This window comes from Furipterus horrens, unplaced genomic scaffold (genome assembly GCF_987537825.1).
Source record: "Furipterus horrens unplaced genomic scaffold, mFurHor1.1.pri manual_scaffold_5, whole genome shotgun sequence".
NCBI classification, from domain to species: domain Eukaryota; kingdom Metazoa; phylum Chordata; class Mammalia; order Chiroptera; family Furipteridae; genus Furipterus; species Furipterus horrens.
The window spans coordinates 97,049,946-97,066,636 of NW_028327175.1; the positions used below are offsets into that span (position 1 = coordinate 97,049,946).

The following is a 16,691-nucleotide window of genomic DNA, read 5'->3' on the forward strand; positions in this document are numbered from 1 at the left end:
AAGGAGCCTCCCCTGAGGCCCCTCGTGCCATCCTGTGCTTGTGAGCCACTTATTTTTATTTTTAACAGAAATATAGTTTACTTACAGTAAAATGCTTAAATCTGAAATGTCTAGCATGATGACTTTTTAACTTGTGTGTACACCTGTGTAAGCACCACTCCAAGGTGTGTCACACTGTGTTTTAATCTTTTTTCTTTTTTCCTTATAGCCTATTTTATTGTAATTGTCCTCTCTACTCCCTGCCTGAGACTCTGTCAAGGGCAGGAGCACCTGCTGTCTGTCCCAGTGCTGTATAGGATGAAGTGTGATGGTGTTGCTGTGTGTGTGTGTGTGGCCATGCCCCCACATATGTGGTGATGAGTTGGGGGAGTGGCAAGAGATGTGGCAACATGTGTGTTTTGAGCCTGGCCAGGAGCCCCACTGCAAGGTCAGATGCCCCCTCTTCAGCGGGCAGCGGAGATGGTCCCATTCCTCAGCCAAGGGCCTCAGCTGGGAGCACCGGCCCCGCCTAGGGAGGCCCCTGCTGGCTGGCAGCCTGGAGATTAGTCTCCAAGGCCACGACGCCAGTTGCCATAGGCACGCAGGCCCAGTCAGGATTGCAATTTCTCATCCTGGTCACGCAGGCGGCGGCTGCCCCTGCCTGTCCTCCAGGAGCTAGAAAGGGGCTTTAAATGGTGGAAACCTGACCCCAGAAAGCTGTCTGCCCACTGGAGCCAGGGCATCCCATACTGCCAACAGCACCCCTCCCATCTCTTTTGGGGCAGCAGAGAAAAAATCTGAATGTGAGGGTTCTCTTCGTTGTCTTAGCATCCAGGGCGCAGGAGTGGCCCTGGCCTGATCCTGGGAGCCCTGTCTGAGAGGAGACAGTCACCTTCATGAATCATTCTCCACCTGAGAGGGGTAAAGGCCTGCTTTCAGGAATCCTGAACTACGTAAAAGGGGCTAGGGCTTCCGACTGCCAGGCCCCAGATCTGCCCCATCCCCCAGTTCCTCTTCCAAGGAGAGAGCAGGAGGCCACCCTTGTCCCCGGGAAGCATGCTCTTCCCTGGGTCTGCCCTTTAAGGGCCCAGCCTGGGGCCGATTTCCTGCCCTGGGGGTGGGCCAGCTGTGTGAGTTAGTTGGTTACTGTAAATTCTTTTTCTAAGAGTGAGGTTTCTGTTATTTCTTTCCAAATTGCAAAAGTGATGTCGCCTTATCTCAGATAATTTAAAAAATATGGAAAGGTAGAGGAGAGAAGAGTCTCTCATGATCCAGCCCACCGAGATGAACAGTCTGGAGTTTGCATCCCAAGTGCTTCCCTTTGCACCTGAGGTCAGTCCTCTGTGCAGCGATGGTTTCAGCCCCCTGGGGGCAGTTGGAGTGTTTGCTGTTTCCTTTTTGTGTGCTGTTTACGTGCTTCGTGCAACGCCTTTGCAAGTTCATCTTTGTGTTTCAGATAACTTTCACAGAATAAATGGATGGAAGTGCGTGGTCACGGGGTAGGAACTCAGTTAAACCTGTTGAGATGTGTCAAGGCACCTTTCCTGTTTGCTGCCTAACTGGAGAATCCCAGTACGTGATGTCATTTTAAAACTTTGTTGAGGAGAAAATTATTAATTATAAGTCAACAGCTCATTACATTTTAGAAATCAAATCACCCAGGAAACCAGCACACAGATCAAGGACAGAACATTCCTGGTCCCTCAGAGCCCCTTTCATGCCCCATCCTAGTCTACCCCACGCCCCCCAACATGACCACCATCCTGATTTCTGACATTTGAGTTCAGTCTGTGTTGGAACTAGATACAAATAGAACCCTACAATGTGACCTTTTGTGCCTGGATTCTTTCATCATACTGTATTTGAGAGATTCCACCGTGGCATTGCATGTAAGTGTGGTTTGTCTATGTGTCTGATGTCTTTTTCAACAGATCAGGCACCAGGGAGAATGCGGTAGAAGCAAACATGTGGGCACCGCACTGAAAACAGAATGCCATCTGAATTATTGCCCATTTTCAAAGAAATAAAAGTTTGTTTCCTCAAAGGACCTGCTCTGGCGAATAGGGAAGAATCTGTAACCAGCACAGCAGCTGACACGCGGGAGAGCGTGCTGGGTGTGCTGCTCTGGGCTGTCCTTCCCCTCTGGGCCTTGGTTTTCCCAGTTGCACGTGGAGGTGGTTGGATGAGGTGTCCATCCGGCTCTGAATGCCACGATGCTAAATGTATTCTTAGAAGCATTAAGAGTTTATTTTCTCATGTGGTGTAAGTTTGCTCTTGCAATCCTATTTATCAACGTGCCTCACTTTCTACATAAAGCGAACTACACTGGCCTTGACCTCTCCCCATTACTCCCACCCCCTATGACTGATGGAAGGATTCTTGCAGGTAGTCCAGTCTCCTTTAAAAGCGTTCACAGATCCTCTTTAAAAGGTCTTAGTAGTTGGGTGATTTCTACTTTGAAAACCTCCAGGGACAGGGGACCGATGGCCTGTGAGGCAGCCTGTTCTTCCATTTGGGGACAGCCCTCCCTGGGAGTTGTCTGAGCCAAAGTCTGGATCCCTCAGCTTCTACCAGTGTAGCATAAACAGGCCTGGACTTGGTGTGGGACTTCAGGAGCCAGTCATGGAACCTGGGATTGGGGAGATGACATGCATCACCAGGCCTGGTGTCACAGGTGCCACTTGATAGCACTCAGTAAATGGTAGCAGCTTCTGTTATCATTTTTAAATTGTGGTAAAATACCCCTCACATAAAATTTACCATCTTCATCATCTTAAAGTGTACAGTTCAGAAGTGTTAGGTACGTTCATATTGTTGTGTAGTCAATCTCCAGAACTGTTTTCATCTTCCCAAACTGAAACTATACAAATTAAACACTGTCTTCCTATTTCCTCCTCTTTGCAGCCCCTAGCAACCTCTGTTCTACTTTCTGTCTCTGAATTCGACTATTCTAGGTACCTCAAACAAGTGGGATAACACAAGATGTCCTTTTGTGGCTGGCTTGTTTCACTTAGCATGATGTCAAGGTTCATTCATGTTGCAGCATATTACAGAATTTTCTTCCTCTTGAAAGCTGAATAATATTCCATTGTAAGTGTTTACCACATTTTCTTTTTCCATTCATCTGTGGGTGGACACTTGAGTTGCTCCCACCTTTCAGTTATGGCAAATAATGCTGCTATGAACGTGGGTGTACAATATCGTTTGGGGACTTGTTGTTTTATTATCAATACTGCTTTAATATAAGATCTCAAACCTTGAGTGGAACTGAGAAGTCACCTCTTTCAGCCCGTTACCCAGTGCTCATGTCTACCCATCCAGCTTCCCGCTGAGACTGTTGGCCTTGGATGCTTATGATGGGAGCCTTCTTGCCTTCTAACACCTCTGACTGTGTGAGAGCCAGGACCTGGGGTGGCTTAGGGCGGAGGAACGAGGCTTCGTGAGCAGGATCATGGCAGAGGGAAGGACACCCGGGCATCCTCTGTGTCTCCAGGTGTACCACTAGGAGGAAGCAGGTGAGGGTTGTGGCAGAAAAAAAACAGGTTTGATGCTGGGACAAACTTTGCTCAGTGGTGGGAATTGAGGGACAGTGGTATTTATCAGGAGAGTCTCGGAGACTGAGGTCTTGAGGAATAGATTCCACTTCAACTAACGTTTAATCCCCCCGTGCAGTGAGGTGGGTCTGACCAGCCCTGTTTTACACATGGGGACAGCAAAGTTCAGGGAGATGAAGAAACTTACTCCTTAAACCGATTCTTGGGAAGGCAGGACTTTTCTCTCCTTGAGTGATGCCCAGCACCAGGGCTCTTAAAAGGTTAGTGGGTTGATTTGTTTTCATTTATTTATATCCCATCTTATTTCAGCAGTGATCTGAAAGACTGATAAACTATAGTAAAGTGAATCTGAATTTGGAAGTGCCGACTGGAATCTGTCACCATTAGGAATGTGTTCAGTTTTAAGTAACCCGATAAGCAGAGACTGGAGAAGTGAGGCGTTTGTTTTCTTCCGTAAAGAGAAGTGTGGAGGTAGGCAGTCCAGCCCTGGGCAGCTGCTCTGGGATGTCACAGGAGCTGGCACCTCTGGTCCCTGGCCCTTGTATCCTAGGCAGTGGCTTTGGTCAGCGTGGCCGGAAGGGGCAGCCAGCACCTGCTCTGTGGGCAGGGGAGCAGGGTCAAATTGGGGTTGACTGGACCAGTGATGGCGTCTGCTACTGAACCCTAGATTCTTGCTGTGGGTAGTTTACTAAATGGGGTATAATGGGATGTACCCTCTGTAGCTACCAACTGGAAAGGAGATCTTGGTCTTTTATAAAACAGACGGGAGACAAAAACAAATGGGTGACTTTACCACTAGTACAGTCTAACTTAACTAGGATGCTTTAAAAAAAAATAAGACTTTAAAAAAAGTTTGATGTTCAGCATGCTGAGTTATTACCTGTATATACAGCTGCAAGGAAAAGAAACTTCCATTAAAAGTGGCTTAAGCAGTATGGACTTTTGTTATCCAGCCCCAAGCCCAGAGGCGGCACAGCCAGGGTCACCAAGGGCCACGTTCTTCCACACGCCAGCTCTGCCGCCCCTCTGTGTGTGGCTCCACCTCCTGGGCTGGCTCCTCTTGTCCTCAGATACAGTCATGGTTGGGGACGTCACATCAGGAGAAGGAGGACATCCATGTGAAGCCCCTTGTGTCTCAGTGGCCACAACTGGGTTACCTGCTTCTCCTTACACCAATCCCAGGTGAAGGGATGATGGGCTTGCCTTGATCTAAGCCTTGGAAAGTCACCAAGGTTTGCTGCCCCAAGCCCCTGCCTTTAGATCAGGGCACAGCGGGGGCTCTGTTAGCAGGGCCTGGGGAAAGGACTTGGGGTCAGTTGTCTTGCCCACAAGTCTGCATTGCCGTCCTTTGTACTGTGGCTCGTTTAAGACCCCCTCGAGCTGCCCTGTGGTCTGCTTTGTTCTCTGCTAGCTGCAAGGATGGATGCAGAGTGGGGATGGGGCAGGAATTAGCGCCCAGGCAACTCCATCCCACCGAGGGGTCCTGAGACAGGAGATGGAGTGTCCAATGGGGGTGGGACTTTTGGGGAGCAGGGATGCCCCAGCCCCACCCTCAGGAGGAGAGCTTTCTTTTTGTTTGTTCTCTCAAGCTTCTTTTTCAAGAAACACAAGCATATGGCAGTGGCTGGTGCGGGGGCCGTGTTTGGGTGGTGTGTATGCTTGCCTTTTGCATGGTTGAGTATATTTTTTCATCAGCTCCAGCACCCAGCTGGTGCGCAGGGGAGTGAGACTTGAGTCAGAGGTGCTCCTCCGGCATCTGGAAAATTCCAGCTCTTTCCAGTAGTGGTTCTGGGGTCCCCAATGGGGAAGGGATTTAGAGAACTTTCTGACAACCCTAGGCCTGAGCTTTGCAGAGGTCTGAGCTGAGCACTGTGTATCCAGACATTGAGGATGTGGACCAGGATTTGTAAGTGGGGTACGGGGAGTGGAGGGGTCCTGGACCTGTTTCCTGAGGCTGCTGTGACAAATTACCACAAACTTGTACCTAAAACATCCAAAGCTTCCTCTCTCACAATTCCGAAGGCCAGAACAAAATGAGTACTGATTGGTCAGTTCCAAGTGCCAGCAGGGCCATGCCCCATCCAGAGGTTCCCAGGAGAATCCATCCCTCACCTTTTCCAGCGTCCGATGGCTGCCAGCATTCCTTGGCTCGTGGCTGCGTTACTCCAGTTTTCAAGATCAGCATCTTCAGGTCTCTCTCTGCTCCATCTTCACGGGGCCTTGTCTTCTGTATCTGTTAGTTCTCCCTCAGCCTCCTTAAAAGGATACATGTGATGGCACTTAAGGTCCACCTGGATAATCTAGGATAATCTTCCAGTCCCCTGGCCATTAATGTAATCACATCTGCAAAAGTGATTTTTCCATAAAAGGTGACATTTCAGGCTCCACGGGATTAGCGTGTGAATGTCTTTCAGGGTGTATTTTTGGGCCTGCCACAAGTCTCTAAGGGCAAATTTGAATGGCCATTTTTGTAAATGAGTTCTCCTATAGTATATACTGGCTAGGAAGAGGAGGGAAAATGGAGATTCCTAGCTGACCTACCCCTTCTCTCCCCATATCAGCTCTACCCCACACTGCACATGCCTGTGGTCACCCCAAACATATATCCAAGCTCCATCCACTCTCCTAAGCAGCTGCCCCTTAGGGGTGCACCTGCATCAGCATGGCCTGCCTCAGGGTGTGTCGGTTATCACTGTGTAACAAGTAGCCCCAAACTTAGCAACGTCAAACAACAGTTATTTCTCATTTTAATCTCTCACAGAGCTTGACTGGGCTCAGCTGCGTGGTTCTTTTTCGAGGTCTGTATACAATTGCAGTCAAAAAGTGGCCGGGGCCCTGGCTGGTGTGGCTCAGTGGATTGAGCAACAGCCTGCGAACTGAAAGGTTGCAGGTTTGATTCCAGTCAGGGCACATGCCTGGGTTGTGAGCCAGGTCCCCACTGGGGGTGTGGGAGAGGAAATTGATCAGTGTTTCTCTTGCACATCGATGTTTCTCCCCCTCCCTTCTCCTCTCACTAAAATAAATAAGTAAAACCTTAAAATAAAAAAGATGGCCGTGGCTGGGGTCATCTCATAGACTTTCTTACTGGCCTGATAGCCGGTCTGGGGAAGAGCTGAGCCTGCTCAGGCATGTCTGGATGCACTTAGCCTCTGCAGCACCGTGGTGTCACGATAGCCAGACTTCTTCCTTGTTGGCTCAGAGCTCTCAGAGGGAGAAGCCAGGAGAAGCCTAGTGCCTTTGGGGACCTGGCCTTGGAGGTCACGTGGCAGCACTTCCAAGCACTCTGTTGGTTAGAAGCAAGTTGAATAGCATGTCACCACTTGCTGGGAGAAGTGTCAAAGAGTTTGTCATCATGGTTAAAGCCACTGTGGGAGGACACACCAGAGAAGAGGCCCCAGGGACCCAGAATGGGGACTTGTTCTCCCAGATGATGGCCTGGGACAGGTGTGGGCTCCAGTGGGGTGTGTTCTCTTCGGCTTGAGATTGCCTGCCCCTTGGAGAAGGGCTGGAGCAGGACCTTCTGGAGTGCAGGCCCAGACTCTGGGCCATAGTGGGACAGTGCAGGGCTTCCTACTGGGCAGTCCCGGAATCTGACCACAGTCTGTGTCAAAAGCGCTTCAGGGGTTTGCGCCAGCTGCCCTCTAGCCTTGGTGAGGACCCCACACCACATCATGCTCACTCACACCTCTGCCTGTGCTTCCCCATCTGTCCAGGGTGCCCCCTCCTCCCCACCCACCTTCTTCATATCTCCTGATTCTTCCAAACCTGCCGCTCCCCTCAGACATCCTTCCAGGCCCGGTTCTGCATACCAGGCTGGTACTGGGCCGACCCAGGGGGCACAGAGGAACGGGTGGGCTTGTGGGGGCCCAGATACCTCTGCCTCCTGACAGAGGATGAGTTGCAAGCGAGAAGTGAAGAAAGAGCTGTGGGTGCCCAGCCTGGAGGGTCAGAACAGAAGGCACCTTCATGCCTGCAAAAGCTGAGTGAGCCTGGCAGAGGGGAGTGTCTCTTACAAAGGTCACCAAGGTGCTAAGACCCAGAAGCCAGAGGACAGGCATGTCCAGGGGCCTGCAGACTTAAGGGGCAGGGTCTGGGTTCCTATTTGGCCCCTGGCTAAGGAAAGCATCTTCCCAGAGTGCCCCTGGACTCTGAGTACAAGCACTTTTCCTTCAGGCCCAGGGGAAGGAAAGACCCTCCTTGGGGTCCCCTCACCTGCTCCTGCCCTGGGGCCCCATCAGCAGGGAAGCAGAGTACTAGATGGGGTCCCCTCTCTCTCCAGCCAGCTGAGCCCACTGACATGTGGCTCTTCCTGAGAGAAGTGAGCTGAAAGCTTTGTCATTGGGTGAACGGAACACAGGTTTAGTTGGCAAGATCGGGGTTCAGGTTCCCACTTTGCCACATCCTGGCTCTGGGGCCTTTGGTCAGGGGCCCGAGCCTCCAAGTCCTCGGTAACACGAGGGTGGTTGCGAGAATTAACTATACCTGGGGCTTAACCAGTCCTGGGTGCTTAGGGAACAGCCCTGTCATTCCTTCCCGCCCTCCATCTGCAGAGTCCCCCTCAGAGGGAATGGTAGCCAGACTCACCCTTGGCACTTGCTTTTTGGCTCTCGCGTTTCTGTGAGTCCCTAGGCTCATGGTGGGAAGGAATGGCCCCTGGGCCCCTGCCATCAAATGCACAGCCCTGGTCCCGGGTCCTCTCTGCCTCCAGCCAGGAACATGGCCAGCCCCGCCGGTCTCGTCAGCTACACAGGTGGCCTGTCACCGCTCCTGGAGGTCCACTATATTAGCCCTTGAATTAGGAGTGGGTCGTATGTCCCAGATCTCATCCTGGCTTTGTCATTCACTCTGCCTCTGGTTCTTGATGTCTTCACCCTTACAACGGGTGCAGTCCCTCCGTCCTGCTGCGCTCCCTGGTTGGATGGAGGTCGCAGGTGTCCAAGTGCTGGTAAACAGGATGGCTGCCTCCAAAGCGAGGTCGAGGCCCCACTCAGGGGCGCCCAGGGGGCAGCCATGGTCAGCTGATATGAGGGCAGCTGTCCATCCTTGGAGAGGAGGAAGGACCTAGCAGTGGAAGCAGGGCAGGGAGCGGAGGGGGATAGGGCTGTTGCACCCCTGGATGAAGGGAGCACCCAGGATGGTGGGTGGGAAAAGAGAGTTTTTAAATGGGCTGAGCTGGGAGGTTCATCTGCAGCCCTGGTTTTTTGCCTTTACCCCTTTGCCACCTCTGACCCTATCAGTCCCATTCACTTCTGCTGGGCCACGCGTCACTGGGGGTGGACAGGTACTCACCAGTGCAAGCACCTGTCACCCCAGGCGTCTAGGCCATGGGTAGCGGGAAGGACAGGCTGAAGGACACCTCCCCTCAGCCTCTCGGCTGGCCTGGAGCACCCAGTGCAGGGTGTTGGGAATTAGAAACCTAGCTAAAATGATGTCCCCTTGCCCTGGCCCCGGGGCCGGCCGGAGTGGGCTTTCTGGGCCTGACCTCTGGGTGCCTCCCACCTGCAGGTAAGCCTGCTTGGGTAGTGGCAGCAGTGGCTCAGACATGGGCACAAGTGCTTGGCTAATCTTTGGCTCAGGGACCGGGCTGACCTCCAGCTCTCAGTGGCCAGCAAAGCTGCCACTGTCTAGGGAAGGAATCCCGGCAAGGGAGGGAGGCGGCAGGCGGGAAAAGCTGAGGAAACTGGAGTCAGGATGTTGGAGCTGGAAACGTCCTCAAGAGACCAGGCAGTGCCTGGCTGTGGGTCAGGATCCCCTGGGAACTTAAAAGTACATTGTCTTGGGCTCCACTGTGGACCTGTTGCCTCAGGGCTTCTGGGGCCCAGGAATCTGAGGGTTGGACCGGTGGGTGTTGGCAGTAGCTGTGCTGCCTGCTTGCCTCCCTCACAGATGGATGGGGCGGGTTTCACACAGCAGTGTTCCCGCAGACCAGGAACACAGCATCTGCTCTCCACATGACCCAGCTCTGCATGTGGGGCTTCTGTCCCCTCTGGCCCATGCCAGACCCTCAGACACATCAAGAGTGTAGCTGCCTCCTTGATCTCCCTGGATAAAGTGGCCCTGCCACCTGCTTTGGGAAGCCCCTCTCTTCCTCCCCTCCCTCGAGGAGCCCCCAAGCCCATCTCTTACCTTACTAAGTGAAATCGAAGGTTTTGGATCTGAAGGCTGGACCTGCTGTCCATTACTTTGTCTTCCTTGTTGCTGTCGTTCTTGTTCTCAGAGGCCAAGCGGGGCGTTTGGGCTCCTGGTCCTGCTGGTCCTGTGTTGTGGGCTGACCAACCACCCCGCTTTGCCTGGGACTAAGGGGTTTCTGGGCGAAGCCCAGGGAAGTCCCAGATGAGCCAGGGCTAGTTGATCAGCCTGGCCGAGTGTCCGCAGTTGGTCTTGCTGTTCCTCGTCTCCTAACGAGTGAGAGGAGTGCAGTCCTCCCAACAGGAAAGACCAGGCTTAGAGACAGACAGACAGAAGGACAGACCTCATCTCCACTAGTGGCTGGGGGTCTGGGGCAAGTTCCTTCCTTTTCTCTAAGATGGAAGGCAATGCACACGCAGTGATGCTTCACCCCAGACGTCCTGACAGGTGTCAGGTGTTGCCAGGGCTGCGGGTCCTGGGACCGTACTTGGGAGAGCACCTGTCCAAGACACCTGTCTGACTCAGAAGCCTCCCTCACTTTTAGCTACAGGATCCTTTCTCCACGATCTAACTACATCCAGAGTTGCAGTCTCCCACAATGCCTCTTATTTTTTTGAGAGCCAGGCAAGCCAAAAGTTGTCACTGTGCGTATAGCTTGCAGATGTCCTGGCTGCCACCTGAAGGGGCTGACTGTCACACTTGTTAGTTCTTGAATATTTGTTGAGTGCCCATGAAAACCCAAGCAGAGCTTGAGACAGTGGGGATATGGTAAATCCGGGAGACATGGCCTGTGGCCTCGCAGAGCTCACATTCTTAGTTGGGGAAAATCAGGCCAGAAGCCCATGAACAAGTCACTTCAGATCCATGAAGAAAATAAAAGAAGACACAGGGAGTGAGCGTATGGGGCTGGGACTGCCCTGTGGCCCTGTGGTCAGGGAAGGCTCCAAGGAGCTGGTGATTGGGCTGAGGCACAGTGGAGCAAAGGAGGCAGCGGGAGGAGATGGAGACCTGCACCAGCCTCCCCCAGGGGGAACCGCGCGCAGGAGGCCCTGGGTGGGCCCAGATCACAGGGCACCTGCAGCCAAAGGGGGTGTTGCTTTCCATTCTGCGTACAGTGGGAAAACCACCAGAAGCTTCTGAGCAGGAGAGCAACGTGAGATCTCTGTGGCTGCTGTTTGTGGGAAGTACCATGGGGACAAAAGGCAGGAAGGCCAGTGAGGAGTCCGTTGCCAGGGCGTTGGCAAGCGAGGATGGCAGCCTGGGTGGGCAAGTGCCGAGGAGCAGGCAGATTTAAGTGCACTCCGGAGCCGAGCAGTGAGACTTGCCCCAGACTGTTTTAGAAATGACAGAGAAGGGACTCTGGGATGGGGCCTCAGTTTCAGCCTGAGCGGGTGACCAGAGAGATGCAGATATGATCGAGAAACACGAGGCTGTGTTCCCTTTGAGTTGCTTGTTGGATGTTGAAGAATAATGGAGGAGGCAGGCAGGAGGTGGCATCTCGGGAGAGGAGGTGAGAGAGAAATCGAGAGTCACCAGCACCGGTGGAATACTTAAAGCCAAGAGATTGCCTAGCAGTGAGGGAGGGTGTCAGAGAGGGAAGAGGAGAGGGCCCAGGGCCCACGAGCGTTTGGCAGTCAGTGCCAGAAGGGGAACCCTGGAGGTGGGAGGAAAGCCTGGTGTGTGGCGCCCTGGCAGCCGCTGGAGGTATGTGAGGACGGAGAGGGTGCTCATGGTCTCCCTGCCTGTCCCTTGGCCCTTGCAGACCTTGCCCACCCAGGAACCCCAGGGGTGGCTGGAAGTCCCCTGTCACTGAGAGCTTCCTGGCCACTTGTGCCCCAGGTCAGGAGCCAGCTGCCCGCCACCCGTGGTGTCACTTTCTGATGTCCTCTCCCAGGTGCCACAGAGCAGTACTTAGCCATCTCCAGCCTCGCCCTCACCTGGCCCCCGTCCTCCGTCTCCCGGTGCATGACGGCTCAGGCTGTGGGCGCAGTTCTCACTGTCCCCTCTCCAGGGACTTTTCTCCTGTTTGTGCTTGGACACCTGCCTCCTGGTGAACTGCCTGCCATGCTTGTGTTCTCTGTTCCTTATAGTTTTTTGGTTTTATTGGGTGATTTTTCCCCCTCCCTCATTTTCAGTTTAGAACTAGCCCCAGTTTAAGTGGCTGATCCAACGTGGTCCCAGCAGACCTGGGTCTGGGTCTCCTGTGGGCAGGGGTCATGGTTCATGGCTCTCAGCCCAGTGCTGTTGCCCCCTTTCCCAGCCACGTGGCACCTGCCCCTCTCTCAGAGGCTGGGTGTTTGCAGGACCTCCTTCCTCCTTCGTCCACACACACCCACTTGCCCAGGGCTGGGCCTCCTTGGGGAGCCCAGATGGCCAAGACAAGGAGTTGGGGGATGGCCCACAGCCCAGCCTCCCTTCACTTCCTCCATCACCCCTCCCTTTCTGACTCCCCGGATCCTTCCTAAATGAGTTAGGAGTCCGCAGCTGGCTGGGGCGACCTGGAGGCCAGGGCTGGAATGCCGTCTGGTGCCTCCTACTTTGCCTTGATTCAATTTGGACTCCCGCAGCCGGGAGGGTGGCAGCCAGAGGCCTTTCTGGGAATGGCTCAAAGGACTGGTGAGCAGGGGGTAGCTGAGAGGAGGGGACCATCCTCAAGCGCCACAGGCAGGCAAACCTCTCATCTGGGCATGCCACCAAGGCCCCTGCCATGGCGCCTGGCCGCCTCTTGGTCCATTAGCCTGTCTGATTGTGGCCTGTCATACCGTCAGCATCCTCAGTACTGTGGATTTAGAACTTTTATAATATTGCAACCTAGGGGAAGAAATAATTTCATAAACACTCAGAAGTGGACCCAGTACACATTTTGGCCAGCTGCTGACTGGCCTTGTTAAAATCAATATTTATCCACAGCCAGACAGCATACTTGAGCCAGGACTGAAGCCAGAACCAAGCTCTGATGCATCCTGATTCCTGTGAACGTTTCTGTAACTGAAGTTGGACACCTCTCACTGTGTTATATGTGACACACTTGGACATTTGCTCTTCTATGTCATTGATTTCATGACCCACTTAAAGGCCATGGTTCTTGATTTGGACCACAATGCCTGGGTCTGTCTCACCTGTCGGGCCCTGAGTGGTCCCCTGGGGGTACAGCCGTGACAGGCAGACTGACCCTGCCCTCACAGAGCTTCAGGTCCAAGGGCAGCTGCAGTGATAGAAAACACTCTGGGCTTGGCATCTTTCAAGGCACCAGGCCCAGCTGCCGCCTGCCCGGTGCTGCCCCCTGTCCCTAGTCACGTGCACAGACTCCTTCACCCCGATGTGCTGGAAGTAAAAAGGGCCGGATTCGCGCACTCCCTCCAGGCCTGGGCTCTGCTCGCTGCCCTGAACTGGCTGCCTGAGGCCTGTGCACAGGGCCTTGGATGGGGCTGAGCCCAGAGAGGGAGACCAACACACTGCTACCCTCTCCTTTGCTTGGGTTGGGGAGGGGACAGCTGCCTCAAAGAAGGCATAGGTGCTAGGGAGGGTTGTGGGTGGGCCCCTGGACCTGTCTCCTAGAGTCCAGAAAGGGAGGGGCAGGATGGAACAGAAACTGAGGGAGACTGACCTTTGCATCTAGAGGGTGCCCCAGCCAGGCTGCGTGGGACAGGGCAGCAGGCCTATGTCCTGCCTGGGGAATTCCAGATAGGGGGGCGTGGTCTGAGGGTGCTTGGCGAGGGGGAGGATGCAGCTCTGTTCTCCAGGGGCCTTATGACAGAGTCCTCTGGGGGGGAAACGCTGGTCTGAGGCGAAGCGACCTCTGTACTTCAGAGGCTGAATTCCGACAGCCAGGGAGTAGACCTGGCTCAGAGGCCTCGGGGTAGTGGCCTTGCCCAGGGAGCATGCCGCTCGAGACACAACTGTGATGTAGGAGCTCCGGGACGTGTGGGAGGCCAGCAAGGGCATCTGACCCAGCCGGGCAGGAGGTTGGGGGGAGGGTGCCTTCCCAACAGAGGCAACAATGAAAAGCTGAGGGGGCAGCCAGTGGGTGGCAAAGGGGCCAGGAAAGGCCCTCGGGGCAGGGAGAATGGAACCTGTGACAGCTGGGGACCCATAAGAATGTTGGTATGTTTGGGGGACAGTGACACTTAGAATACTCAGAACAGGGGTGTCTAGACCAGGAACCTTGAATACCAAGCCAAGTCAGGAACTAATGTGGGCAGTAGGGAGCCACAGAGGGTGTGGGAGCAAGAGAGAGCCATGACTAGAGCGGTGTGTGTGGGGAGAGGTGATGGTTGGGGTTCTGGACATACTGGTCATGGTCCTGGGCTCAGCTCTGGTGCTGCAGACTTGGGGGACGTGCTGTGGGGCACACCCCTCAGTCATGCTGCCATCTGTGCCCGCATCTGTAAAGACCATGTGTGAGCAGCTATGTGCCCAGACCTGTCAAGGGTCTAATTCCATCCTGCACAGAAGACCTTAGAAGAGGCCAGTTCTCAATTCTTACCACCTGGGAGTTAGACACAGCCTGGGGTCTGGGGCCAGGCCAGTTGGGGTGGGCACCCACCATGTGGGCCACACCCTGTGGCGCATGCCCACCTCTGTCTGCTCCCCCTCTTTCTCTCCAGGTGACCATGGCCTTACTGGGGAAGCGCTGTGATGTCCCCACCAATGGCTGCGGGCCTGACCGCTGGAACTCCGCCTTCGCCCGCAAAGACGAGATCATCACCAGCCTTGTGTCTGCCTTAGATTCCATGGTGAGTGCCCCTGCCCACCCCCGGAGGAGAGGGTCACCCAGCGTTGTCACCGGACATTGGAGCTTGCGTCCCACCTCTTCCACATAGAGCAGGTGTCACTGACCAGGGCCTCAGTGTCCCCACCGGCATCGAGGGCCTCTGCCTGTGTCGGGGTGGGAGGCTTGAGTGAGATCAAGTGCAGAAAAATCCAGTCCTGGGAATCAGCCCTGGCTTCGGTCCTCATCCCCTTGTCCTCATTTCACTACCTCTCGTCATTCAAGGCCTGTCGCTGTCACGGTCACACGCCCCCTCCCCCCCTCCCCCCCAGCACCTGGAGGCTAGATAATGTGTGGACGGTGATTCATTAGGAAGCTGGAATCCCAGTGTTAACAGCAAGAGCCGTGGCTGCATCCTGGGGCTGGGAGAGAGAAATGGGGCTTTCATAGATCACTCCTCTGGCACCATGGCCTATATACCTAAGCTTGTAGCAGTCTACCCCAGATGAGAAAATAATACTCTCATTTTCTTCTAGTCTTTTCCTGGGGGAGAGTTCTGTGATGGAAGGTAGGCAGGTGTTATTTTAAAATCTGCATTTTAGGATGGTGAAGTTGAAATTCAGAGAGGGCAGAACCTTACCTGAAGTCACACAGTATGACCAGTTTTTAAAGTGGACTCAGGTGCAAACTCTTCAGTTCCCCTAGGACAAAGGACCTCCTTCCAGACAGTTCCTGCTGTAGGTGGTTCTAGGGCAGCTTAGGTGTTGTTTGGGCCAGAGGTGGTAGGCACTCCTGGGAAAGCCAGCAGGGTGCTCCCCCTCCCCACGCAGGAGCTCAGCCCTCTGTCCTGCAGCGGTGCGTGCTTGATGGTATGGAAGTTTAGCTGACACAGGCATTGATGGCCCCACTAGCCACAGTGGCCATTGACATTTCATTGTAACTATTAAAATTAAATACAGTAAAAAATTCAATTGCTCGCTGGCACTAGCCTCATTTCAAGGGCTCGTGACCACAGTATTGGACAGTGCAGAAATAGAACTTTTCCGTCATGCCAGAAAGTTCTGTTGGGTAGCACTGGTCTAGAGGGTTTTTCAGAGGCTCCTTGCAACTTGGAGGAGCCGATGACCCTGGAGTCAGCCCAGTGACATGAATAAGACAGGCTGTCCCAGCTCTGGGGCCCTTAATGGGTTACCTGAGGAACCTTCATGGGTGACATGGCACTTGCTTAGAAATGCCTGAAGTCTGGCGTGTTCCAGGGCTCAGGGCCATGGTCCTCAGGTGGTTGCAGGGGGTGTGGGGCCAAAGCGCTGTCTGTTCATCACCACCCGCCAACCCCACCCCTTGTCTGAGGCGCTCCTCCAGGCGTCTCCTCAGGACCTCCATTCTCGCCTTTGGGTGAGCCAGTTCCCAGCTGTGGCCTCAGCTCCTTCAGCTAAGAAGTGACCACCCAACAAGGATCTCCACCAGCTCTGATGGCCCCTCCTTTGTGGGAAACAACCACATCTATTTGTCTTGTTTGCTAATGTTCTACAGTGTTGCTGCAGGGAAAGGGAGCAGCAGATTTTTGTTTCAATCTTAGAGAAACGGAAATGAAACTCCCCTCAGTAGAGGATCCATGGGGACAGGCCTGCTGGCCCTGGAATGTCCCAGCTTCCTCAGCAGAGCAACTCCAGGTTGGAGTTGGCACAGGAAGCATGATTATGGCCCAGAGAGGGTGTGTGTAGGTCACAAAGCAGCAGAGCCATGGTTAGAGGCCACGCTTCCTGACTGTCAGCAAAGCGCTACCTAAGTCATATAAAAACGAGCATTTATTAGGCACCAACTGCATGCCAGAAGTTTTACAGGCAGGGTTTTCCTGGTGGGGTAGGTCAGAGGCCCGAGATGGCGGTGGTCTTGGCTGAGGGCCCCATATGTTAGGGCCTCCTGTGCAGTTTGCCTGCCAAGCCCAACCCTAGGGCTGCAAATATACCTTGTTGCCTGGATACCTGCATGGGATGCCCCAGTGGCTCAATTCTTTTCCGCCAACCTGGGCTCCTTGAATCCCTACCATCAAGCACGTTGAAACCCTCTGAGCGGGGCTGCTCATTTCCATTATACAGATTTGGAAACGGGACCAGTGAGGGGCATGACTGCTCCGGTCTTTGAGGAAATGGCTGAGGTGGGATTGAAGCCTGGCTCTGTCTGAGCCTTTGCTTTCTTGGGGCCCACCCCACCTTCTCTTTATCCAGGACTTAGAGAGACCAGGACAGCATTGTCCCCAGGGCTGGGTCCATGCCTAACATGGGAAGCCCCTGCCCAGAGCAAGGAGGACCTAGGAG

General features: G+C 54.0%; 1 protein-coding gene across 1 annotated transcript in view; it reads left to right on the plus strand.

Moving 5' to 3' along the window:
• GTF2IRD1 (GTF2I repeat domain containing 1) overlaps positions 1-16,691 on the plus strand; it is a 102,025-nt gene that overhangs the window by 16,090 nt on the left and 69,244 nt on the right. Inside the window, exon 2 of the mRNA XM_090276892.1 lies at positions 14,270-14,398. Within this exon, the coding sequence (XP_090133018.1) occupies positions 14,276-14,398 (123 nt within the window). The 5' untranslated portion in view covers positions 14,270-14,275. The remainder of the gene's footprint in view (positions 1-14,269; positions 14,399-16,691) is intronic.